The 26,296-nt window shown below is 38.7% G+C and overlaps 1 protein-coding gene across 2 annotated transcripts in view; it reads left to right on the plus strand.

Moving 5' to 3' along the window:
* Positions 1-26,296, plus strand: part of BRINP1 (BMP/retinoic acid inducible neural specific 1) — a 230,000-nt gene that overhangs the window by 125,703 nt on the left and 78,001 nt on the right. For both annotated transcript variants that reach the window (XM_049773819.1, XM_049773820.1), the window contains exons 3-4: positions 6,457-6,647; positions 24,827-24,996. In XM_049773819.1, the coding sequence (XP_049629776.1) occupies positions 6,457-6,647; positions 24,827-24,996 (361 nt within the window). The remainder of the gene's footprint in view (positions 1-6,456; positions 6,648-24,826; positions 24,997-26,296) is intronic.

A 26,296-nucleotide genomic window follows, 5' to 3' on the forward strand; every position in this document is an offset into this window, starting at 1 on the left:
ACCTCCAGCGCCACCTACCCGGCCCCGCGAAGACAATTTTTACTTCTAAAAAGAGAACTTTATCCTCCCATTTTTCTCTCCAGCTTCCTCCAAGATCACACATACTTGGCTCCTGTTACGAACCATGCTTTTACCTCTCTCATCACCCTCTCCCACCTTCTGCTCCCCCAGTGGGACGGGCTTTTCTTCAACCACCCCAGGCCTTCCAACTCGGGTCCTTTTGTAATCTCAGTCTAATTGGTTTGCCCACCCTGCTGGGATGCTTAATTGGGCATAAGCATATTCCAGGGATCCTGTGTCATTGTGAGTTATGCTTTCTCCAGAGGGAATTTGCTTGCTCCATGGGTTCAAAAGGAAGGATAGATTTTGTTGTGCTCACTTCACTAAGAACCCACATAAAATTGTTCCTGCATCTGTGGAACAGTTAGACAACGTGATGGTAAAGACTTTCTTAATCTGTTTTATCTTGCCCTCTTTTTTTTTTTTTTTGCTTGATTTTGATCCACAGTTAGAAGTCGTAAGGGCTTACTACTGGCACTGTGAATAAGGATTATTCCTGGCAGGCTTGGGGACCATAAAGGGTGCTGTATAGAGGACTGACTATCCCGAATCAGCCATGTGCAATCTCTCTAATCCTATTTTACTTTTTTTTTTTTTTTGAAAAATGGTTTGTCATAGTCAAAATATCACTGAAGGGCCAGAGAAGTTAGCACAGCTTTAGGGTGTTGGCCTTGCACACAGCAAATCCAAGATGGATGGTGGTTTAAATCCCAGCATCCCATATCATCCCCCAGTGTCTGCCAGGAGCAATTTCTGAGTGCAGAATCAGGAGTAACTCCTGGGCACCATCTGGTGTGACATAAAAAAAAAAAAAGAAAAGAAAAGAAAAAAATATATTACTGGAGTCGGTAGGCTTTGATTCCAACGTTGGCATTCATTTCCCGTGAGGTCTTGGGCTTATTAGTTGCCATCTTTGAAAATTAGCTTTCTGTATATGGATTGAATGAGTTAAATATGATCACTAATATGAAAGAACCTTCTGTCCTAGTGATAACTGTAAAATAAGTTCATATTATTCATGGGCATCCAGCATGCCTCCAGCATTGCCAATAATGTTTTATTAGAGAACAGACTTGCTCACTTATGTATGAGTTGCGTATGGATATTCACACTACATAAGCAACTGGATCACTGGAAAAGATGTATTGTCACTGCACTCATTTACAGGAAAGCATATTGTTTTCTTTTTTTTTAAGAACATAAGTCATAGTATATCATTATTCAAAACCTTCTTTAAAATTTTCTTTTAAATCTTCTTTAATATTTCTTAGAATTGAAAAAAATCTATAGGAGACTAGAGTGATAGTACAAAAAATAAAATCTTTACCAAAACTTGCATAGTTTTCTAAAATCTATACCTACAGAATTCAGTATTTTATATTAATATTTTAATCACCATTCCTTTTGGTTTGGTTGGTTTTCTTTTGAATCCACACCAAATGGTGATTATGGCTTATAACTTACTCTGATCTTACGGATAACTGCCACTGGAATTCTGACCTCAAGTGTCATTATGAGAATGAACCCTTATCAACTGCATGTAAGGCCAATGCCTTACCTACTGTACTATTATTTTAGCCCTCTATCACTACTCCTTTTTTTTTTAACTTCCATTTTTTGGAGGGCTACACACAGTAGTGCTCAGGAATTACTCCTGACTCTGCATTACAAAAAGTTACTCCTGGCAGATATAAGGGATGCCAGGGATCAAACCTGGGCCACCTACATGCAAGGCAAACTTTAACCACTGTGCTATTGCTTCAGTCCCTATCACAATTTCTTTAATCTCATGTCCTCTATTCGGTTTTCTGTCTAGGTCTGTCTTTCTGTTATTCCCCAAACACAGCAAATATATTCCTTCCCTGGAACTGTTCCATGTTCTTCTTTTTTTTCCAGATCACTCTTCCACCAGGTGGCCCTATGTTCTCTAAGTCTTCTTCATATCTCTCCTAAATGTCATTATACCAGAAAGTCCTTTCTAACTTCACCTCACCCCTAGGCACCCAGACCTCCCTCCCCCACTTTGTCTTCATAATGCTTATCTCCGTGACATTTTACACATTTGCCTCTTTATTACCTGTCTACTCTCACCAGAATTGTAAGTTTGATAGCAGCCTTTTATCTAATTTGTTTGCTGCCATATCCTCAGAGCTGGAAACATAGCAGGTGCTCAAGTTTTGAATACATAGATAAGCCATTTTAATATCTAATCTTGTTTAAATATATTTCTGAATAGGCTGTCTATGAAGCTTTTGTACTGAAGTATATTTTAGTAAAGAACCCGAAATTGTATAATAATAAGACTACTACAGTCATGGCACCAATATCCATATGAAGGTCACAGAGACTTTGAAGATTTTGAATCTTTGAAGATTTCTTACCTGCATTGTTGGTCTGGACAATAAGGACAGAGTATACAGAATAAAATCTAATAACATAATTTGGCACCAAAGACCCTTCACCATGCAGTCCCTGTCAACTCTGACTTTACCTTTCTAATTTACATATCATGTGTGATCATGGATACAAATCCATTCAGCCCCTTCTTTTCAAATAACTCATACAACTTCATTCACCATTTTTTATTCAGAGCTATTTCTGTTTCAAACATTTTTTCTCTCTTTGTCTAGCCAAATCTTAGATTCCCTTCAAGAGTCAACTTGCCCAGGAGAATTCTTTGATATCCCTTCTGCAACTCCAGACTCTCCTTTATATATCTCCTCTCATGTATCTTCTTGTATTAGCCTTTATTTAATGACTAAAATTATTATTGTATGTGGCACATTATATAGCTTAATAGCTTTACTGAATATCCATAGTTTTTTTTTTCCCCTCAAGTGGCTCCTTCAGGGCTTCGAACACTGTCCGTGGTGCTGAAATGCAAGGCCTGGCATAGAACAGAGAGCGCATCACGGGAACAACTCTGACTTAGCCACTTTTCCCAAATTCCTGTCATCAGAAGAAATGTGTAGGCTATTTTTGTTGTTGTTTATTTGGTTTTCTTTCTTGAAAGGAATTGAACCATTGGCTTTTAATTTAGCCATGAAATGGTCTAATTCCTTTTGAGCAATTCTGATTTTACTAGAGTTATTTGGTTTATGTATGTTGCCATTTTGAGTATATACATTAAAACTGATTTAAGAAATAGAAACCCAGTTTTCTCCTCCCAGCTGTACAATTTCATAATGGCGTGAGTTTTTAAATGTAGCTTAACCCCTCTCTGTATATAAATGCATAATATGTCAGCAATAAAAATATGCAAATGAAAAGAATAGCAATTCAAAATTTTAACTTATAAATCGCACATGCATTTATATCTATTTAACTATATGTGTTGGCCTAAAAAATGTGTATGTTTCTATGCATACATTATTTCAAATTACATGCATATTTAATTTATATGCATAAATATAAATTCAGGATAAATTGATGAGGAAAAAATTTTATTCTTCATAAATATAAGATGATTCTTACTGTTCTCCATTGGTCATCATTTTTTTTTTTGGTTTTTTGGGTCACACCCAGCAGCATTCAGGGGTTACTCCTGACTCTACGCTCAGAAATCAATCCTGACAGGCTCGGGATCATATGGGATGTTGGGATTCAAACCACCATCCTTCTGCATGGAAGGCAAACGCCTTACCTTCATGCTATCTCTCCAGCCCCTGGTCATCATTTTTAATAACAAATTACTTCTGCCTAAGAACTTACTTTAACATAATTATCTCCCAATTTCTGGAGGTTTGAACTCTAGGCATGACACAGTTGGTGTCCTTGCTTTTATTGTTTTCTAACCATATTTGGTTCATCTGAGAGGGCTCTGTTCCCCTGTTCATGCACATAATACATGATAGGATTAAGCTCCTTGTAAGGTCTCAATTTCCCAGAAACTCTTAACTGGAGGCTTCCTTCAGTTCTCCACTCTGGGAATCTCTTCATAATGTATTTCTGAACAGAACACTGAAAGAAAAAAAGTGAAGATGTCAAAGAGAGGAAGGGCGAAAGATAATGAAAAACAGGAAGTTGTGAAAAGGAGGAGTTCAGAACAAAATTCACAGTATCTGGTAAACAAATTATATAAGTAACCCTCCAATCACCTTCCTATTGTTTTTATTGTTCTAAGCAATGTTCAGGAAGCCATAGGACCATGCCCAGTGATTCTTGGGTAATCAGGCTGCCTGTGTCAATGCTCAGACCCAGTGATGTGATACTGTTTGGACCTAGCAGTACTAGTGGATCTCCTGGATGATACCTGTTTTTGCTATAGGCCAATGAGATACTATAAACTAAACTCAAGGCTTCATGCATGCACAAACTGCATGCCAGTGTTTTGAAATCCATTCTCTGCCCTCTCTAACAGTTTGTTTATTAGAATTAATTTTTGTTTTGGCTGAGTCTGCACTCAAATGAGAGGAGAGGATGCTTAATGGATCATGTCATCAAGTACCACAAAAATCCTATAAAATTCTCTTAAGTCTTCTCCCCCTTTCCTGTGTCTGGCTGTCCCACTTACTTGATTTTTCTTTTCGTATGCTACTTACTTCTCTTCAGCTCCTCCCTTTACAGAGGCTGTGTTCCTCTCACATTTATCCTGCTCCTGCTCCTTTTTTTATGTCGATAGATCCTTTTTTAAACCACATTTTGAAATCCCATGAAAACTTCAAAATGATAGCTCAGACATGACCTGCTCTGTGAAGCTACAGACCTGACAATTCTGGGCTCCTCCTTCTGCATCCTATAATTTTTGACTTACAATCAACTGAAAATGACCTTTTACTTTCCAGGCTATTAACTTCTTAAGGACATGGGACTGAGCTAAATCTATGCACTTCTTGAAGACTTATTCTTTGCTCTTAGTAGATGTCCTATTCAGAGTGCAGCTAGTTGACTTAGTAAGCACCTACAAGATAGAAGACATCTTGCTTAAAATGTTGACTCTATGATAAGTTATGGAGAGAGACAGATTTAGCAGATTATTTTAACTTTGAAGGTTAATATGCATTCCATTCTGATTTTTTTTACAGACGTAGTTTCCTTTGCATCAAGGTCAATCTCCACCAGGGAATTACCAGGCATATCTTGGCCTCAATCCCATCCTATCCTGCTTTTTCTTACAAAGTGCCTTGTCTTTTCATTTATCTCTCCCACCTTGTGGCAGGAGAGACCTTTTTATTAAACTTTGGTTCTTATCATTTATCTAAGTTAACCTTACAGTCCTTTTATCTGATCTGTTTTTCTCAAGGGTCCTGGACCTTGTAACTTGTATCTACTAGTTGGTTGTTACAGATTGGAAGCTTCACCTATGGTAGGAACAAACGTCATGATTTAAACAGAAAGAAATTAAGGCCCTTATGTTCCTTCTTGCATTTAGATAGTGTGTTTCTTGCTCACTACTCTTGAATTTTCATTATTCACATGTTTCAGAATTTGTGAGGAATTGAAGTCATAAAACTATCTTTCACCTTGGATTAGTACCAGGCAACTTTCAAAGGTATTTTTACACTTGTATTTCACACTGTGTTTTAACCTGTATAACTGCAATAAGTTATAGATAGTATTAATTGGATTTTATAGATAAGAATATATAGGTGAGAAGATCTGACATATTCTTGGCCAAATAGCACATTTGGCAGGAAGTAGAATGAAATTCTGAGCTGGGGTTCCTAGTTCAGTGCTCTTTTCTTCTTGATCTAATCTTATTATTAGTGAAGAAAATAATGAAAATTTCATCATTATAGTCTTCAGAACATAGTGTAATTTCTCCCAAATAGTAGTTAGTTGCCCAGTGAATTATTGTTATATTTTGAATTAAACTGAGCTCTGGGAGAAATTTTTGTGAGTTAGATTTGCCATACAGTAGGTCTCAAGTTATTATGTTGTTAAGATATTTAAGACTTTACAAAACTATATGGCTTCCCTTCCTTTATTCTTTCCTTCAATTCCTTTGTTATCTATTGAGCAGTTCTGTGAATGCTAGTATTTATCATTTATTATATAGCAAAGAAGAACCTATATAAGGTATTTTTTCCAATGTAATGAAGAACTAGATAAGGCTGAGGAACTAGATGCCCAGATGTAATAAATACACCTCATAAATTAATGTCGTTAATGATTTGCAATTCACATGAGAACATCAGTATATGCATCTGACATTCTGGCAAAACTAGTGTATAGTAAATATAATATCTGGTGCTGAAAACAACAATCAGTATTTTTGCTTATAAGAGAAGAAATAGCTTTAGGTCTAATCATCAATTAAAGAATATGACAAGTCATCATTTTCACTCTCTCACCTACTGAGAAATACCAGGATGGGATGGTTGGGTGGACTGTGGTTTGTGGGGTGGAGGCACATCGGTGGCAAGTAGAACTGTCATGTTCATGTCTCCTGCCCAGGGAGTTTGCCCGTTGGAAGGTGAGGAACACAGCCATCGAGAGGAGAGACCTCGTCCGTCATCCAGTGCCCCTCATGCCGGAATTTCAAAGAAGCATCCGCCTGCTTGGCAGGCGACCCACCACTCAACAATTCATCGAAACCATCATCAAAAAATACGGCACTCACCTCCTCATCTCTGCCACCTTAGGAGGTATGTTAGCACTTACCAGACCATCACCTTGTCATGGCATTATCTGGACTAGAGAAGTGTGTGGGATGGATGCCTGAGAATCAAACCAACCTTGACGTGTTTTCCATCATGTATCACTGGGAGGCATACATTGCCAGATCACACAAATGGTCTCAGTTTTGTGGCCATATTAGAATAGTTGGTTTTATTTATAGTCATCTAATTTTACTGAGTTTGAACTTTTATAGGATTACTGCTTTATTTCGCAATTACCTCAACACTTTTTTTTCTTTATTTAAATATCTTGATTACAAATATGATTGTCATTAGTTTTAAGTCATGTAAAAAACACCCCCCTTCACCAGTGCAACATTCCCACCACCAATGTCCCAAATCTCCCTCCATCCAACCCTACCCCCACCTGTACTCCAGACAGGCTTTCCAGTTCCCTCATTCATTCATATGATTATGGTAGTTCTCTGTGTAGTTATTTCTATAATGGCACTCACCACTCTTTGTGGTGAGCTTCATGAAGTGAGCTGAAAGTTCCAGCCCTTCTCTCATAGTCTCTGAGGATTGTTGCAAAAATGACTTTTATTTTTCTTAAAAACCTATAGATGAGTGAGACTATTCTGTGTGTGTGTCTCTCTCTCTCCCTCTGACTTGTTTCACTCAGCATGATAGATTCCATGTACATACATGTATAGGAAAATTTCATGACTTCATCTCTCCTGACAGCTGCATAATATTCCATTGTGTATATAGACCACAGTTTCTTTAGCCATTCGTCTGTTGAAGGGCATCTTGATTGTTTCCAGAGCCTGGCTATTGTGAATAGTGCTGCAATAAATATAGGTGTGAGGAAGAGGTTTTTGTGTTGTATTCTTGTGTTCTTAGGGTATATCCCTAGGAGTGGAATCTCCATATCTCTTTCCATAGAGATTGGACTAGACAGCATTCCCACCAGAAGTGGATAAGAGTTCCTTTCTCTCCACATCCCCGCCAGTACTGATTGTTCTCGTTCTTTGTGATGTATGCCAATCTCTGTGGTGTGAGATGGTATCTCATCCTTGTTTTGATTTGCATCTCCCTGATGATTAGTGATGAGGAGGATTTTTTTCATGTGCCTTTTGGTCATTTGTATTTCTTTTTTATCAAAGTGTCTATTCATTTTTCTCTCCATTTTTTGATGGGATTAGATGTTTTTTTCTTATAAAGTTCTGCCAGTGCCCTGTATATTTTGGATGTTAGCCCCTTACCTGATGGGTGTTGGGTGAATAGTTTCTCCCAAACGGTGGGTGGCTCTTGTATCCTGGGCACTATTTCTTTTGAGGTGCAGAAGCTTCTCAGCTTCATGTATTCCAATCTGTTTATCTCTGCTTCCACTTGTTTGGAAAGTGCAGTTTCCTCCTTGAAGATGCCTTTAGTCTCAATGTCATGGAGTGTTTTACTGACGTGTTGTTCTATATACCTTATGGTATCAGGTCTGATATCAAGGTCTTAAATCCATTTGGATTTTACCTTCGTACATGATGTTAACTGGGGGTCTATGTTCGCTTATTTGCAAGTGGCTAACCAGTTCTGCCAGCACCACTTGTTGAAGAGGATTTCCCTGCTTCACTTAGGATTTCTTGCTCCTTTGTCAAAAATTAGGTAATTGTATGTCTGGGGAACATTATCTGAGAATTCAAGCCTATTCCACTGATCTGAGGGTCTGTCTTTATTCCAATACTATGCTGTTTTGATAACTATTGCTTTGTAGTACAGTTTAAAGTTGGGAAAAGTAATGCCTCCCATTTTCCTTTTCCCTAGGAGTGCTTTAGCTATTCAAGGGTGTTTATTGTTCCAGATGAACTTCATAAGCATTTGATCCACTTCTTTGAAGAATGTCATGGGTATTTTTAAGGGGATCGCATTAAATCTGTATAATGCTTTGGGGATTATTACCATTTTAATGATGTTAATCCTGCCAATCCATGAGCAGGGTATGTGTTTCCATTTTCATGTGTCCTCTCTTATTTCTTGGAGCAGGACTTTATAGTTTTCTTTGTATAGGTCCTTCACATCTTTGGTCAAGTTGACTCCGAGGTATTTGAGTTTGTGTGGCACTAATGTGAATGGGATTTCCTTCTTGATGTCCATCTCTTCCCTATCATTATTGGTGTATAAAAAGGCCATTGATTTCTGTGTGTTAGTTTTGTAGCCTGCCTCCTTGCTATATGAGTCTATTGTTTCTAGAAGCTTTTTGGTAGAGTCTTTAGGGTTTTCTAAGTAGCATATCATGTCATCTGAAAAAAATGAGAGCTTGACTTCTTCCTTTCCTATCTGGATTCCCTTGATATCTTTTTCTTGCTTGATCGCTATAGCAAGCACTTTCAGTACTATGTTGAAGAGGAGTGGTGAGAGCGGACAGCCTTGTCTTGTACCAGAATTTAGAGGAAAGGCTTTTAGTTTTTCTCTATTGAGGATAATATTTGTCATTGGCTTGTGGTAGATGGCTTCGACTAGATTAGGAAAGATTCCTTTCATTCCCATCTTGCTGAGAGTTTTGATCAAGAATGGGTGTTGGACCTCATCAAATGCTTTTTCTGTGTCTATTGATATGATCATGTGATTTTTATTTTTCTTGTTGTTGATGTTGTGTATGATGTTGATAGATTTACGGATGTTAAACCATCCGTGCATTCTTGGGATGAAACCTACTTGGTCGTAGTGTAAGATCTTCTTGATGATGGATTGGATCCTATTTACCAGGATTTTGTTGAAGATCTTTGCATCTGTATTCATCAGGGATATTGGTCTGTAATTTTCTTTTGGGGCAACATCTCTGTCTGGGTTTGGTATCAAGGTTGGCTTCATAAAAGCTGTTTGGGAGTGTTCCAGTTTTTTCTTTTTTTTTTTTTTTTTTTGTTTTTGTTTTTGGGCCACACCCATTTGACGCTCAGGGGTTACTCCTGGCTATGCGCTCAGAAATCGGCCCTGGATTGGGGGGACCATATGGGATGCCGGGGGATCGAACCACGGTCTGGTCCGTCCTACGCTAGCGCTTGCAAGGCAGACACCTTACATCTAGCGCCACCTTCCCGGCCCCCAGTTTTTTCAATTTTATGGAAGAGCCTGTCCAGGATTGGTAGTAAGCTCCTCTTGAAAGATTTGAAAGAATTCATTAGACAATCCATCTGGGCCTGTGTTTTTCTTTTTGGGCAGATGTTTGATTACAGTTTCAATTTCCTCAGTAGTGATGGGGGTGTTTAGATATGCTACATCCTTCTTACTTAACCATGGACGGTTATAAGTGTCCAAAAATTTATCTATTTCTTCTATATTCTCATGTTTAGTAGCATAAAGTTTCTCAAAGTAGTCTCTAATTACCCTTTGGATCTCTGCAATATCTGTCATGATCTCCCCCTTTTCATTTCTAATATGGGTTATCAGGTTTCTCTCTCTCTTTTTTTGTGAGTTTTGCCAATGGTCTATCAATCTTGTTTTTTAAAAGAACCAACTTCTGCTTTCATTGATCTTTTGGATTGTTTTTTGGTTTTCCACTTCATTGATTTCTGCTTTTAGCTTTGTTATTTTCTTCTGTATCCCTATTTTTGGTTCCTTTTGTTGGTCATTTTCTATTTTTATGAGCTGCATCATTAAGCTATTCAGGTATGCCCCTTCTTCCTTCCTGATGTGTGCTTGCAAAGCTATAAAATTTTCTCTCAGTACCGCTTTTGCTGTGTCCCATAGATTCTGGCAGTTTGTGTCTTCATTGTCATTTGTTTCCAGGAAAGTTTTGATTTCCACTTTGATTTTATCTCGGACCCACTGGTTGTTCAGTAGCAGGATATAATTTCAGTTGTTAAAGTTTTTCTTCTGTGTGGCTTTGTAGTTCACATTTAATTTCAGAGCCTTGTGGTCAGCAAAGGTAGCCTGCAAGATTTCTATCCTCTTGATTTTATGGACGTATGTTTTATGTGTCAGCATGTAGTCTATCCTGGATGACCCATGTACATTGGAAAAGAATATGTATCTAGGTTTTTTTGGATGGAGTGTCCTATATATATCTACTAGTCCTCTTTCTTCCATTTCTCTTTTCAGGGCTAGTATGTTTTTGTTGGGTTTCAGTCTGGTTGACCTATCAAGTGTTAATAGGGCCATGTTGAGGTCTCCCACAATTATTGTGTTATTATTGATGTCTTCTTTCAGACTTGTCAGTAACTGTATTAGATAATTTTCTGGTCTCTCATTGCGTGCATATACGTTTAATAGTCTGATTTCTTTCTGTTGCACATATCTCTTGATTAGTACATAGTGTCCATCTTTGTCCCTTACCACTTTTTTGAGTATAAAGTTGGTGTCATCAGATATTAATATGGCCACCCCAGCTTTTTATGGGTGTTGTTTGCTTGGATGAATTTCCTCCATCCTTTGATTTTGAGTCTATATTTGTTCTGACTATTCAGGTGTGTTTCTTGTAGGCAGCAGAAGGTTGGATTCATCTTTTTGACCCATTTTGCCACTCTCTGTCTTTTAATTGGTGAATTTAGTCCATTGACATTGAGGGAGATGATTGTCATAGGATTTAATGTCATCTTTGTAGATAAGTTTGCTGTGTTTGTTGGTCTCTCTTGTCTTAGAGTAGACCTGTCAGTTTTTCCATTAAGGCTGATTTATCATCTGTGAAATTTCTGAGCTGTTGTTTGTCCATGAAGCTGTGTATTCTTCCTTCAAACCTGAGCATGAGTCGTGATGGGTGCAGTATTGTCGGTGAGACATTCATTTCATTCAGTCTTGCCACAATATCCCACCACTGTCTTCTGGCCTTGAGAGTTTCTTGTGACATGTCTGCTTTAAGTCTTAGGGATGCTGTTTTGAATGTAATTTTCCTTTTTGATCTTGCTGCTTTCATTATTCTATCTCTATCTGTGGAATTTGTCATTGTAATGAGGATGTGTCTTGGGTGTTTTTCTTTGGGTCTCCTTTAACTGGTACTCTTCGGGCATGCAGGATTTGATTTTATGTAGTCTTTAACTCTGGGAGTATCTCTTTGATGATGTCTTTGACAGTTGATTCTTCTTGGAGATCGCTTACCTGGACCTCCAGGACTCCAATGATTCTTAAGTTGTTTCTGTTGAGTTTATCAAAGACTTCCATTTTCATCTTTTCGCATTCCTTGAGTACTTTTTCCATTGCCTGATAGTTTGTCCTAAGGTTTTTTTTTCCAATTTCTTCTGCTGTGTTGAGTTTTTCTGCATCTCATCTTCCAGTTCTCCATTTTTGTCCTCAGTGGCTGTTACCCTGCTGTCGAGGCCATCCACTGAGGTTTTCAGTTGAGGTACCGTGTTTTTCAGATCTGCTATTTCAGTTTGGAGTTTTCTGATTTCTGTCTTTGTGTTCTGTTCAGATCTATCTATGCTTTGTTTGAGTTCTGCAAACATCTTCCATATTTCTATTTTAAGTTCTTTATTCGAGAGGTTCATCAGATGGTTGGAATTTTTTAGGTCATCCAAGCTATCATATTCATTCTCTGTGCATGGTGTTTGCCTGCAAGTTTTCCCCATTGTCACTCTAGTAGTGTAGTTTTTCCTGTGTGTTGTAGTGGGGTTTATTGGTTAAAAAGAGTGTGCAGCCATGAAGCGAAGCAGAGTGGCTGCGCTCTTCTGGGGCCTCTAGGTGACAGTTTTTGGGGGTTCACTTCCCAGGGCTCTGAGGAGACCTTCAAGAATTCAGAAAAGACAGAGAAGCACAGGACAGAGCTTCCTTCAGGTCCTCAGTTTCCTCAGAAGAAGCACACACAGCAGGGTGGAGTCTCCACAGGTAGAGCAATCAGCACTCCACCTGGCAACCCCCACAGCCAGCCAATTCTTACTCGCTCATGCTCACTCGCTTGCTGGGCAGCTTCAGAATGCAGTTTTTTGGGGTTTGCTTCCCAGGCCTCTGAGGAGAGCTTTAAGAATTCAGGAAAGACAGAAAAGCATAGGACAGAGCTCCCTTCAGGTCCTGTTTCCTCAGAAGAATCCGCAATTACCTCAACTCTTTAAGAATGCTACATCTGATTATTTGTTTAATTCTCCTCAGTGTAGTCTAATGTGGGGAAAATAATTAAATTTTAGATATCGTTTAAAGAATAGTCTTTGTTTAAGATTTCTCTGGGGATTAGCATTTTACAAATAGGTTACCATTTATCATATATGAAGATGGAGTAGTTAATACGGAAACAGACTAAATGTTCAGCTTTCCTCATCCCTTTCTATCAAATCCATTCATGTCTTTTAAGGAATAATGGCAACTGGAGAATATCAAATAGAAAGAATTAATGCAAACATAATAAGAAATTACAGAATCTATTTAGGGTCACTGGAACTTAAGTAAGTCCCCCTGTTAGTTATGCAAACTATATAGAGAACTTCTAAAGTGCACTTGGATATGGTCCTGGCTATCCGAAAAATATCTGTGTATTGATGGAGGCATGGTGTGTAGACTAAAGTATGATTATAATAATTTTCCTTCTTTAGAGGAGTAGGCACTTTGAACTGAACTGATTAATAAAAAAAGGAAAGAAGTGGTCCTTGAGATCAGTAGGAATTGGCCAAGTAGAAGGAAGACCAAAAAGCTTTCTAGGGGCTAGCACACACGTTCTTCTAAGGAAAGTCCTTAGTGAATAGATTGTGTAGAGGCAATGAGTGAAATAAACAGACTGAATAAATTCATTTAGTCTTGTAATAATAATTGACACTGTTTAGTACCTTCCCATTAGAGGAATTGGTCATAGCTTGTTTACTTCTCAAAAATAAGTTGTCTCATAAGATTTCATAGTAAAAGCAAGTTAGCTAAGAGGTATAACTAGTGCCTTGCTAAATCTTTATTAAATCAGCATGCTTCGTCTACAGTGTTTGCTTTTCTTATCTACAAGCTAAAGTCATCTCTTTAATAAACCCTCCTACTTAAATAAGCAACTACCTGTATGTCTTTATTGCCTCTTAATAACAAAATATCTAAGAGGCCTTTGAATGCTAGCACATGAAGTATAAATTGTCTTCTGTTGTAAAATGAAAATGAAAACATGTCAACACTGTGTGTAGCATTAATCTGTATTTCCTGTCTGAACTTTTTCTACCTCCTATTTTGCTTGGAAAAAAATTCACTGAAAACAATTCAGTTCTTTCATTAGAAAGTTCTGTCCGAGTCCCTGGAAATCCCAAATAGCAAAGGTTTTCTTCTTTGCAGTGAAATATATTTTTAATTTCTCTAAGACAAGGTTGTGAATTATTCACAGAGCCTTGTTCCTCTACTGTTGTTATAGCACATCATTTTAAAATATGCAAAGCTCTGGATTGAGTTTCAGTCTTGGACTACAGACCCTAAATGTTCCTTTACTCTTCCACGTGAAGGAGTGGAGTGAGTGGACGAGGGCCCACAAGGAAAGAAATTAACTTTATTCAATACAGTGTACAATAACTATGCCAGGTCTTTTTTGCACCATCATTTTATTAAAGTTCTTAAGTCCACCACGCAATGGGAGATAGTAACTTGTAGAGGGTGGAAGACAAATTGGGACTTGATTGCTGGGTCCAATACTGCTTTTTGATGTTCACCAGTTTCTTGTCCCTTGGCAAGTTAGTATATATATATATATATATATATATATATATACATATATAACCTTAGTTATATATATATAAAGAAAACTAAGGGTTTATATATTTAAAGTTTTTCTTTTTATACATAAGATAAATATTAATACTTCCTTAATCTATATTGTTAAAACTAAGTAATAAATTACATCTTTACAATGTGCTTGGGTAATATTTTTTGTCAAAATTATTCTTTTCATTTTTCTCTTTTTGCTTTTGTCTTTGATTTTGAGGCCATGCTCAGTGATGTAGCTTTCTCATTAACCTTATTCTTATTCTTGTTTTTATATAATGGAGCTGAGAAACTAAAAGACTAGGAATTAAATAAAGAAAGAAAAAAAGCTTTCTCTATAAGAAAGGGAAACTTTAAGAAATGTCTTTTAGGGGCCGGGCGGTGGCGCTGGAGGTAAGGTGCCTGCCTTGCCTGCGCTAGCCTAGGACGGACCGCGGTTCGATCCCCCAGCGTCCCATATGGTCCCCCAAGAAGCCAGGAGCAACTTCTGAGCTCATAGCCAGGAGTAACCCCTGAGCGTCACAGGGTGTGGCCCAAAAACAAAACAAAAAAAAAAACAAAAAAAAAAAACAAGAAATGTCTTTTAGTATCTTGATATTAGTTTTTCTGTCTAAATATAAGAAAGTGTAAAAATTGTATTTAGGAAAAAAGATTTTTTTCCTAAGGAGTGCACCATATTTATTTAGAAGAAATATTGTGATAAGCTGTCTGAGGTGTCAGGTGGGTTTCTTGGAGAATATTCAGCCACCAAAAGATGATTCTAAACTGTCACATTCTGGGCAAATAAGTGCATTTTGTTTAACTCTTGAGCAAGAGAGAAGAGGATATAAAGGAGAATGAAAAAGAAGTGGAGCTAGCAGTGAAAGAACTAATACTGAGATATAAATCATGAATTCTTTGGATATGGAAGAATGGAGGTGCTACTCTGATAAGAATGCACCCCCACAGAACAGGAGAATCAAAAAAAAAAAGAGAGAATCTAAAAGTTTTGATAAGAATCTGAAAAAAGAGGCAGCCAAAAACTACAGAGGCTCGGCTGGGCCCAGAACACTCCACATGCCAGGATTTCGTGGGCTTTTGACTGGTATGATGGGGGCTCTGGGCAGGACAGCTAGCCATAGGACCCTGGGCTGACCACTTTGTCCAGGAGAGCGTGATTTCCCCCACACCAGGCGGGTCTTCAGGGCCACGCCTGGTTAATCGGGCCTTGGGGGGAGGGGGTGAGAAATTCCTTCCTAGGCATCCAAAAACTACAGAGGCTCGGCTGGGCCCAGAACACTCCGAATGCCAGGATTTCTTGGTGTGTTTGCCTGGTATGTTGGGGGCTCTGGGCAGGACAGCTAGCCATAGGACCCCTGGGCTGACCACTTAGTCCAGGGGAACAAGATTCCCCCCACACCAGGCGGGTCTTCAGGGCCACGCCTAGTTAATCGGGCCCTGGGGGGAGGGGGTGAGAAATTCCTCCCTAGGCAGCCAAAAACTACAGAGGCTCAGCTGGCCCCAGAACACTTCACATGCCAGGATTTCGTGGGCTTTTGACTGGTATGATGGGGGCTCTGGGCAGGACAGCTAGCCATAGGACCCTGGGCTGACCACTTTGTCCAGGAGAGCATGATTCCCCCCACACCAGGCGGGTCTTCAGGGCCACGCCTGGTTAATCGGGCCTTGGGGGGAGGGGGTGAGAAATTCCTCCCTAGGCATCCAAAAACTACAGAACCGCGCGGGGGCTTAGGCCCCCGCGCGTACTTCATGTATTTCATGTATTCAGAATATTCCTTACTCTTATGTTATGTTTTCCGTATACAGAATGTTTATTTTGTATTCTCCCCTTTCCCACACCCCTACAAAGCTCTTTTTTACTCTTTAACTCTCTAACCCCTTCTCAAACATCACTAACCTAGTTTACTCTTTTTAACTTCAGTAGTGTAGAATCGTAATCACAGTCCAAAGCTGTGCATTGTGTGTGACAACCCCAAACTGTTTCAAGATACATAAAATGGACACGTATTTCTTTAGAATATTTTGTGTTTTTTCTCTGACAGCTATAATTCTTACTAAATGTTGTCTTATACAGTGATGATTCTAACCACTTTTTATCTTCTCTTTTTGAGCTGTTTAACAAGGAATTTTGGTGGAAGAGTCCCCCAGTTTAATGCTTATGATTGAATCATGTCAATGGAATCATTGTAATTGTTCTTATGGCCCCCATATGTGCCAATAACACCATGTGGCATTGCTTCTTATTTGCATAGGCACATTAAAATGGGAAAATAGTATAAATACAAATAAAATCCTATCTAATAGAGATTGGAACACACAAACCTTGTAGTGCAAAGGGACCTTACACCCTGAACATTGACATAACGACCTGGCACAGACCTCAGAAGAAAGGGCATATTCCATTCTCCCCTGAACCAGGAAAGCCATCCACGAAACATCCAGGCTGGTCTATAACATCACCTGGAAGCAATCCTCTACCACGGAAGACCTACACTGCTCAGACTTCGACCTGCTCAAAAGAGACTTCCCTTAACACTGAGAAGACTTAACAACAACGACCTGCTTACAGGACAGGGCTCCCTGCATTGCCCTTTGATTGTGAGGTGAAAGGAGAGGATGCTCCACGTCCTGACTTCAATGTAAGATATGCAGATTCCAGGATCTTTAATACAGAAACATGATACCAACAACAGAGACTGTGTGAAAAATAAAAGTGTGTTGGCACTACAGACAATGTATTGGATTGGACGATCTAGCTTGCTTGGAGCCTAGACTTGGTCTTGTGCCAGGAAACTTCAGGGGTCTGGTCTCTTTGTACTTAGGCCAAGGTTATTTCTTTCCATGTCCCTCATATTTTGGTGGGCCTATGCAAACAACAATTGCCACTCTAACACCATTCTTACTGTGCTCCTTTGACTCTAATCCTTAAAAAGAACTCACTTAAAATTTGAGGTTAACTTAAGCTAATATGCATGTATATGGAAATGTAAGAAAATACTATGCCTGTAATGTTTAAGGAGTTACATAAGTTTTATGGCTTTAGATTGCCTTGTGTACTGTTAAGAAATATTATAATGTGTTACAATCTGGGGACTTGAGGGACAAAGTAATTGTACATGGATTCTGTCTTATTTATCTTAATGTTCTTTGGCTGAAATTTCAAAGTTAATATATCAGCAAGGGGACTTCTGAGAATTAAAAAAAAAAAAGAAGAAGAATCTGAAAAAAAAAAATTAGAATCCAAGGCTTTTCCCATGACAACACCTAGATTAACTTTTATGCATGCAGAGAACTCCAGGCCAAGACAATTTGGAGAAGTTCTAACTTTGTCCCAAAAGCAAGGCTCTGCTTATTTATTTCTGAAATAGCTCCTGTTCTCTCTTGAACACAGATCTCCCTTTGTCTCCCCTCCTATTTCTTAAAATGTTTAAAATTAAACTATTTTGATTCACTTTTTTTTTTACCTCCTTCTGATATTCTTTTCTGCAAGAGAAGATGGCAGTCCTGGAATGCCTATGTGGATGTAAGGACTGACCTTCCTTTTCCTGCAGTGATTTCTCCCCTCTTCCCAGCCTGAGTCCATAGCTCTCCAATAAGTTGGGCATTGGGATGCTGTTGCAGCACCTCTAAACAAATGATTTTCAGGGGTAGCTTGAGAGTGGCCTTGTAGGGCTGGTCGTTGCAGCATCATGCTTGCTACATAGATGCTCAAAGCAACTTGCCAGTCCCAACCTATGCCAGTCATTTTCTCTGGTGACTAAAGTGAGTCGTGGTTTTCTCAAGCCTACCTCACTCTCTCTCTGTTTCACCAAGTCACCTACAAAAGGGTCTTCATGTGAAAAATAAAACACTAACAATATTAAAATACTCAGTTTAAGTGATTTTTTTATATGGGAGGTGAAGGTAAAGACTGAAAATAGAAATGATACCAATAAATTACAGGTAGTGATTTCCTTTATTCCCTTTGATAGTATTTGGAATCCCAATAAACACTGGCTGGGTGTCTATGTGATATTAAACTTGCCTGTGTACATGAGAATACATGTGTGTCAACATAATACCGTGAGCACAAATGCCTACCTATGTTGTTTAGTGTATATAGGGATGCATGTGCATATGAAATATACATGTGTAAGCATGTAGATAGATTCATCTAGATGCAATACACATAGAAATGTGCCTGTGAGAGCTTGTGAATGCATATAAATATGTACATATATCATGGATGTCTTTATGCACGATGCCTTACATGTTTCTTATACGTTCTTTGGTATTGTATGTATGTTCGCGTGTATTTGTATTATTATTATTATTATTATTATTTGTAAATTAATCTCTCTTATAGTAAGAGGAAGGTTGAGAACAAAGTGAGAGGGACTCAGAAGAAATAGTCAAGGAATGTTCCAGAAACTAAAAGACCGCATGTCCCTGCCTCCCCACCTGGTAGTAGGATCCCCTGTTGACTGAAAACATAAAGCAATCAGCTCCCAGCTCAACCTTCATCTCCTGCAGGTCTCAGTCCCATTTTGTTGCCCTCAGAGAAATGTGCAGCTCAGAGAGAGGCAGAGGCCTCTGGAGAATACAGGGATTGAAGAAAGGCCCAAGTAGGGTGAAGAGGCAATTTGCAGGAATGCCCAAATGGGAAAGCAACTTTACACAGAACATTCTCTTAATAAACAAGAAATTAAGTCTTAATAATGCAGTAAGAAGCCCATTAACCCCTCTTGATCTAAGGTTTGCTTCTTCCAGTTTTCAGTCTAGAGGGAACTGGTCTTTCCTTCACCTTCTTTTTCACAGGGTCCTTGGAGGGTCTGAGTTGACACTTAGAATATTTATTTTCTCTGCCTCCTGGTTCTAACTTTTAGCACATTCACTTCCTTCATAATTTACCTTCCTCAGCTGTTTATTTATTCAACGAATTTTCTGCTCATTCATTCATCTACCACACATTCATCTATCAAGCGATAACTAACCATCTGTTCTTTGTCTGACCTGTTAGAAGCATTGAGAGTATTATAAGGGAAAAAAAATTAGACAAGAGCCCTTATCCCACAGGCCAGCCAGCTCCTCAAGGACTCAAACTCTTAATTTTTTATTAAGATCTTTATTTAAAACCTTTGGGCCACACCCAATAACTCAGAAGTACTTAGGGTTATTCCTGGTTCTGCACTCAAGAATTACCTTTGGTGGTCTTGGGAGATGACATATGGATGCCAGGATTGAAACTATGTTGGTCAAGTGCAAAGCAAATGCCCTACCTGCTGTACTATTGCTCTGGCTCTAATAAAGATATTTTTAATCCAAATTAATTTAAGTTGCAATAGATTCCATAGGCTGGAGTATTATATCGTCCTGCATAACCAGTGAATAGTTTATGAAAAAGTGGCACCATGAGAGACTTACTTGTCACTTCCATTTCTGCTTATTGAACCCAGGTATTAATCATGATGATGATTCTTCCTGCTGGAATATTTCATCCTAGTTGTTTTTTCAATATTAATATATTCATTTAAACATCTTGATTACAAATATTATTGTAGTTGGGTTTCAGTCATGTTTGAGTTTCAGTCATGTAATGAACACCCCTCTTCACCAGTGCAACATTCCCACTCATCCTAGTTGTTAAGGTAGATGTGTCAATTAGTAAATAATGTAGAGATGACCAACTTTCTTTTTTTAATATCTTTATTTAAGCACTATGATTACAAACATGTTTGTAGTTGGGTTTCAGTTATAAAAAAGAACACCCCCCTTCACCAGTGCAACCTTCCCACCACCAGTGCCCTCCATCTTCCTCCTCCCCCACCCGCTGCCTGTATTACAGACAGGTATTTTATTTCTCTCACTACCATTGTCATAGTAGTGATGACCAACTTTCATAAGTATCTGCTTCCTACAAATCTCTTAATAATTTGCTAAGCACATAGTGCAGACGTATCATGCTGGGTATTGACAATAAAAAGAGGAAAGATACCTACATACCACCTGATCTCACAGTGCTTTATCACGACAGAAGGAGAGAAGCCTGTCAATGAATTAGATCACCGGGTGTTCTTTTGGAAATATACAAGAGACTAAGAATAAGAGAACCTTTGGGGAGAGACCTTAATTAACTGAGTTTAAGTTTGAGGAATTCAGACAAGTCTTTTCAGTGGTGTCTTCTTAGAGGGTTAGATGACACCTGAGGAATGAGAAGAAGTTAATTCAAAAACTGTTCCAGTGGTCCTCAAACTATGGCCCGCGGGCCACATATTGTATTTGTATCTGTTTTGTTTCTTCATTGCAAAATAAGATATATGCAGTGTGCATAAGAATTCGTTCATAAGTTTTGTTTTTACTATAGTCAGACCCTCCAATGGTCTGAGGGACAGTGAACTGGCCCCCTGTTTAAAAAAGTTTGAGGACCCCTGGTTAAACAGTGGCCTAGCAATGAGAGAACTTAGGGCAAATTTGAAAGAGATGAAGACAGGAACTTGAGAATATTAAGGGATGCAACTTACTAGAGTAGATCACATTTGTGTCTATGTTCCACTGTATCCCCAGGAAGATAAACAGATTCCACTCTGTGGAACTCTTGCCCTACTATCCATCTGCCTTATGGAAATATTCCCCTTATGCCTGTGTCCCTAAACCAGCATTTCCAAACCAAAAATTTACCATGAATCACAAGTTTGAATTCTGTATGTATTTATATATTTTATATAATTAAATTTTTTAAATAAGACCAAGGAAATCTCTCACTTACTACCATTGTCGTGATAGCTGTCAGTGTAGTTATTTCTCTAACTGAACTCACCATTCTCTGTTGTAAGCTTCATATCGTGGGCTGGTCTTCCAGCCCTCATCTCTATTGTCTCTAGGTATTATTACAATATTGATTTTTATTTTTCTGGCTCTAATACAGGCAGGGGGTGAGGAAGGAGGGAGATGGGGACATTGGTGGTGGGAAGATTGCACCAGTGAATGTGGATGTTCATTTTTGTAATTGAAACCCAACTAAATGTTTGTAATCATGGTGCTTAAATGTAGAATTAAATAATAAATAAGCCTTTTGGATGGGCTTGGATGGTGGTGGATGGTGATGGAGGCCTTTCTCCTCCAGCCCAGGACCATGTGTATCTGCGACCCCTCCAGCCAGCGGGTCAGCAGCTTCAGGTAGAGGCAAGGAAATCATCCAGACAGGTTCCAGGAAATATCAGCTTTATTCATGCCCTAGCCATCATGTGTGGCTTCTCTCATAATATTTTACACTGGATTCCTATTCAGCCCTGCATTGTACCTTGTCTCTCAGAGATCTCCTCCTGCTTCCTTCTCCATCCTCCATCCATGCAAATCCCCTTTGCCCCTGAGGTTAAACCTTTTGTAACCTCCCCACGACCCTCCCAGAAATGGGAGGGTCTTTCTTGTAGGTAAGGTTACACCAAGAGTGGGGGGTGTGATAACACTTAAATAAAGGTATTATTTAATAAAAAAGAAATAATAGATTCATATAGCAAAGTGGCAGGCTACAAAATTAACACACAAAAATCAATGGCCTTCTTATACACAAATAATGATGGAGAAGAAATGGACATTAAGAAAAACAATCCCATTCACATTAGTGCCACACAAACTCAAATACCTTGGATCAACTTAACTAAAGAGGTGAAGGACCTACACATAGAAAACTACAAAGTACTGCTTCAAGAAATAAAAAAGGAAATAAGAAAAAATACTAAAGGAGAACTCAAGTTAAAACTTTTTTAATTTTGCATGCTATATGAAAATTATTTAAACTGTAATCAATAAAATTTACATTTTATTGAAGATTCTCTTCTTGAACTTGGGTATCTGCTATGTGTTCTATGCCTACAGTGCATCTTTATTTGGACTAGTCATTTTTCCGGGGTGCCCTGCCCCTGTTGGCCAGTTGGTTCCACATTCGACCATTTGCATAAAGTTGCTCATATGACTTTATATGAAGACAATGTCTTACTCATTTCTCCTCCAAGTGCTATCCAAAGACTCCATAAAATATTTCTGAACTAAACCAATGAGTGATTTAAGAGCTAGAGAATAATAGAGGGCAGGTGATTGCATTTTAGAGTTAATAGTATTGTTGAGGATTGGTCAAGAGAATTGCTGCACCTTTTCCAGATCAAGTTTTGGATGGTAAATGGAGTATGCCCAGTAGGGTACAAAGATGGTGTACATTGAGAAAATCAGAAAGCCAGATAGGATTTTTTAAGTCAAGCATTTAGGGAGAAATAGACAAATGGCATTCTAAGCAAAAATAGAGTTCGAGAAAAGTCTGACAGGAAATTTGGCAATAAGGAAGCTTGCAGCAAAAGGAATGGTTTGGCTAGAACCATGGAGTCAAAGGTAAGAGACAAAATGGAGGTGTCATGGGGAAAACTGAATGATGGTGGAATTATGTTCCAGAAGCTCTCGTGGAGAGACCTGAGGCAAAGAAAGAACTTGTGCATCAGCACTATGCCCACTTCAGAGGATAATCATTTTCTTCCTGAGAGTTATTTTTTTAATCTTCAATTTAAAAATTCATCAGCATTCTGAAGAAACTTCAGTTGTCTTAGATATCAAGCTTTTGTCCTCAGAAAGTACTGGCAGTGTTTGTGCTCTGAATATCCTATCATGTTGAGTGGATTAGATAGGAGGATAAATTTTGTGCATTTGGTGTCTTGCCATTATCAAGTGATGCTTAACACTTTCTTGGTGCTCTACAAGAGACAGACAGGATTCAGATGCATTATGTAATGTGCCAGTTTACTCTTATGCCAGCAATCTGAGGTAAATACAGTTTTATCCCTGCTTTTACATAGAAGAAGCTGAAACACAAGGGCATCGACAGAGAGTCAAGTATTGGTTCACAATCTGCTTTTGAAGACTTCTACAGAAGAGTTTTGGCTGCTACCTTGAACCCGACACTTGGACAAGGACTTGAAATAAATATTCATTTACTAATTCTCAATATCTCTGTACATTAGCTGACCTGTCTTTCCTAATTGTTAACGAATAGTCTAGAAACCTAATTTAGACGGAGAGGTTAAGAAACATCCTCAAGTTCAAAGTCGTCTATAAAGGAAGAAACCAGAAGGGCATATTTATTTACAGTAAGATCTGGAGCTTTCCCTTTGAAATCAGTGCTGATATTTAATGTTAGTCAAAATAAAAGGCATCCAAGTCACTTCTGTTAATAATCTAAAAATGTATTTCAAGGGAAACTTGTATGAAACGAAATATTTATTTTCATCTTATCTTTCTCATCCTTATATTGACTTTCTTTTCTTGTTTTTTTTTTTTTTTGATGCCTCAGATACGACCTTTTCACTGCACTCTCAAAAAAAAAAAAGCCCAACATCTGGAATATGTAGATATTTAAGAAATATGTCTTGACTGAGTAAGAAAAAAGTATAGCTAAAATATTTGCTATCTCCTAGATATCAAACACTGGACTTTGTATGAGCTATAAAATAGTGTCTAATACAGACAATTTCATACATGACAGAGATCAATATTTAGATTTTCATTTTTATAAATGTACATAGGTTTTTTTTTCCTTATGTCTGTTTGTATCCTGTTCAATTGTTATTATCTCTATATCTATTTTTTAAGTCCATCTATCCAGCCCATATATTCATCCATATGCTCATCTGTCTGCCTAGGAAAAATTTGCAGACGGAGATAGAAATGAATTAAGGAAAAAAGAAAAAGGAAATGTCAGAAATGAAAAGATATAAAGGACAACTAGGTGATAAGGAAAAGGGAGAGATCTTGGAGATAGCTTGATGCTAGAGTACATTTTTTGAGGGGCCACACCCAGTGATGCTCAGGGGTTACTATCCCTGGCTATGTGCTCAGAAATCATTCCTGGCTTGGGGGACCATATGGGATGCTGGGGGATCGAACCCTAGTGGCTTGTCCTAAATTAGCATGTGCAAGGCAAATGCCCTACCGCTTTCGCCACTGCTCCGCTCCTGGAGTACATATTTTAAGTGCATAAAGAATTTGGTTTGATTCTTCCAACTGAAACAACAACAAAATCAACTAAATGAAAAAAAAAAAAGCCAGGATTTTAAAAAGAGGAGAATAAAAAAGTGGGAGGCAAAATCCATAATTTTACAAAAGAGACTCAAAGAGAGGAGGTGAACTCTGTTAGAGATGTTTTTTCAACCTGATCTAATAAAACTAGGCATTTACAAATCTGAGCTGTTTCTCACCCATTGTACTTTTTTTTTGGCTGGGGTGGAGGAGGGCACTGGGCCACACCAGGCAGTACTCAAGGGTTACTCCTGGTTCTGTGCTCAGAAATCACTCCTGGCTCAGGGGACTATATGGGACACCGAGGATTGAACCCAGGACTATCTTGGGTCAGCTGCGTGAAAGGCAAACACCCTACCACTGTGGTACCACTCCAGACCCTCCATTGTACTTTTGATTTGCAGAAGGTAGAAGGAAATTTAGGCTAAATTAGTGGGTGACTTGAGATTACTTTCACATTCCAGAAACTATAGTTTTTGGTCAAAAATCTATACAGATTGCCTGAGTTTCTCACTTTTTCCTCTCAGGGGAGGAGGCCTTGACCATGTACATGGACAAAAGTCATCTCGACCGGAAGTCAGGGAATGCCACTCAAAGTGTTGAAGCTTTGCACCAGCTCGCATCGTCCTACTTTGTTGACCGCGATGGCACCATGAGGAGGCTCCATGAAATCCAGATATCAACTGGAGCGATCAAGGTATGATGAGCAAAGATTGGGTAGTTCCAGAGATGTTAAGCTGTACCATAAGAATCCTGAGAGCTGATAGGCTTCATATTCAAATTTATATTCAGTCCAGGTTTCAAATTCCTCCTGTCAGACATTGATTTGTCAATAGTGTGAACATTTTTTTCAACATTGATTGTTTGGTTGTTGGGCCACACCCAGTAGTGCTCAGGAGTTACTCCTGGCTCCTCACTCAGAAATCTCCCCTGGCAGGCAGGGGGACCAGATGGATGCCAGGAATTGAACCAGGTCTCTCCCGGGTCAGCTGCATGCAAGGCAAATGCCACACCACTCGCTATATCTCCGGCCCCTATTATGAACATTTTTATTAGCTTGGCAATACTTATGGATTTGTGGGAACAGCTTTCTATGCTTGTGGCAGAATTATTAACAGTCCTTTCATTAAGTCTCAGAGTTTCCCTGTATGGTTGATGTTCAAATTCTCTTCCTAAGTGGTTAATGATTTCATAAGATAACAGAGCTAGTAGGAGTCAGTTCCTAATGCCTAGGCCAGTCATTCTTTTAACATCTGGTTGAGTTCTATTTTGTTTATATTTTTACCTCACCCACCTTTAAAGATGGTAGACTGAGATATAAATATTTTGCCCAACCACCCACTGCCAGAGCGTGGCATAAAAGAGCTGGATGGGGCCAGAGTGACAGCACAGTGGTAGGGCATTTGCCTTGCATATGGCTGACGCCAGAGGGAGCCGGTCCAATTCCAGGCAACCCATATGGTCCCCCAGCCTTCCAGGGGCGATATCTCAGTGCAGAAGCTGAGAGTAACCCCTGAGCACTGTTGGGTGTTGCTCAAAAACCAATAAACCAGTCAAGTTTAAAAATCAAACAAACAAAAAAACAAAAGGTGGGCTATAATTCTTCTCTCCAGACCAGAGATCAGTAAGTATCTTCTGTGAAGTAATCATAGTACATATTTCTATTGTAACCCAGATGATTTCCCTTGCTACAATATAGTTTGGCAGCAGTAGCACAAAAATGAGCCATATGCAATAAGTAAAAAAATGGGTATAGCTGTGCCTCAGCAGACTTTATTTATAAAACCATGCCATGTGCTATACCATCATCATCTACACCAGCTTTAGCCAATAGAATCTTCAGGTGATGTATTTTGTTTATTTATGCTGATCAAGGAAATGGCTACCACAAATGGTGTTTAGAACATGTAATATGTGGCTACTGAGTAATTAACTTCAAAAGTCAACTTAATTGTAGTTAAATTTAAATTCAAATAACCATATTGGAAAAAACAAGT

The sequence above is a fragment of the Suncus etruscus genome, chromosome 5 (genome assembly GCF_024139225.1).
Source record: "Suncus etruscus isolate mSunEtr1 chromosome 5, mSunEtr1.pri.cur, whole genome shotgun sequence".
NCBI classification, from domain to species: Eukaryota; Metazoa; Chordata; class Mammalia; order Eulipotyphla; family Soricidae; genus Suncus; species Suncus etruscus.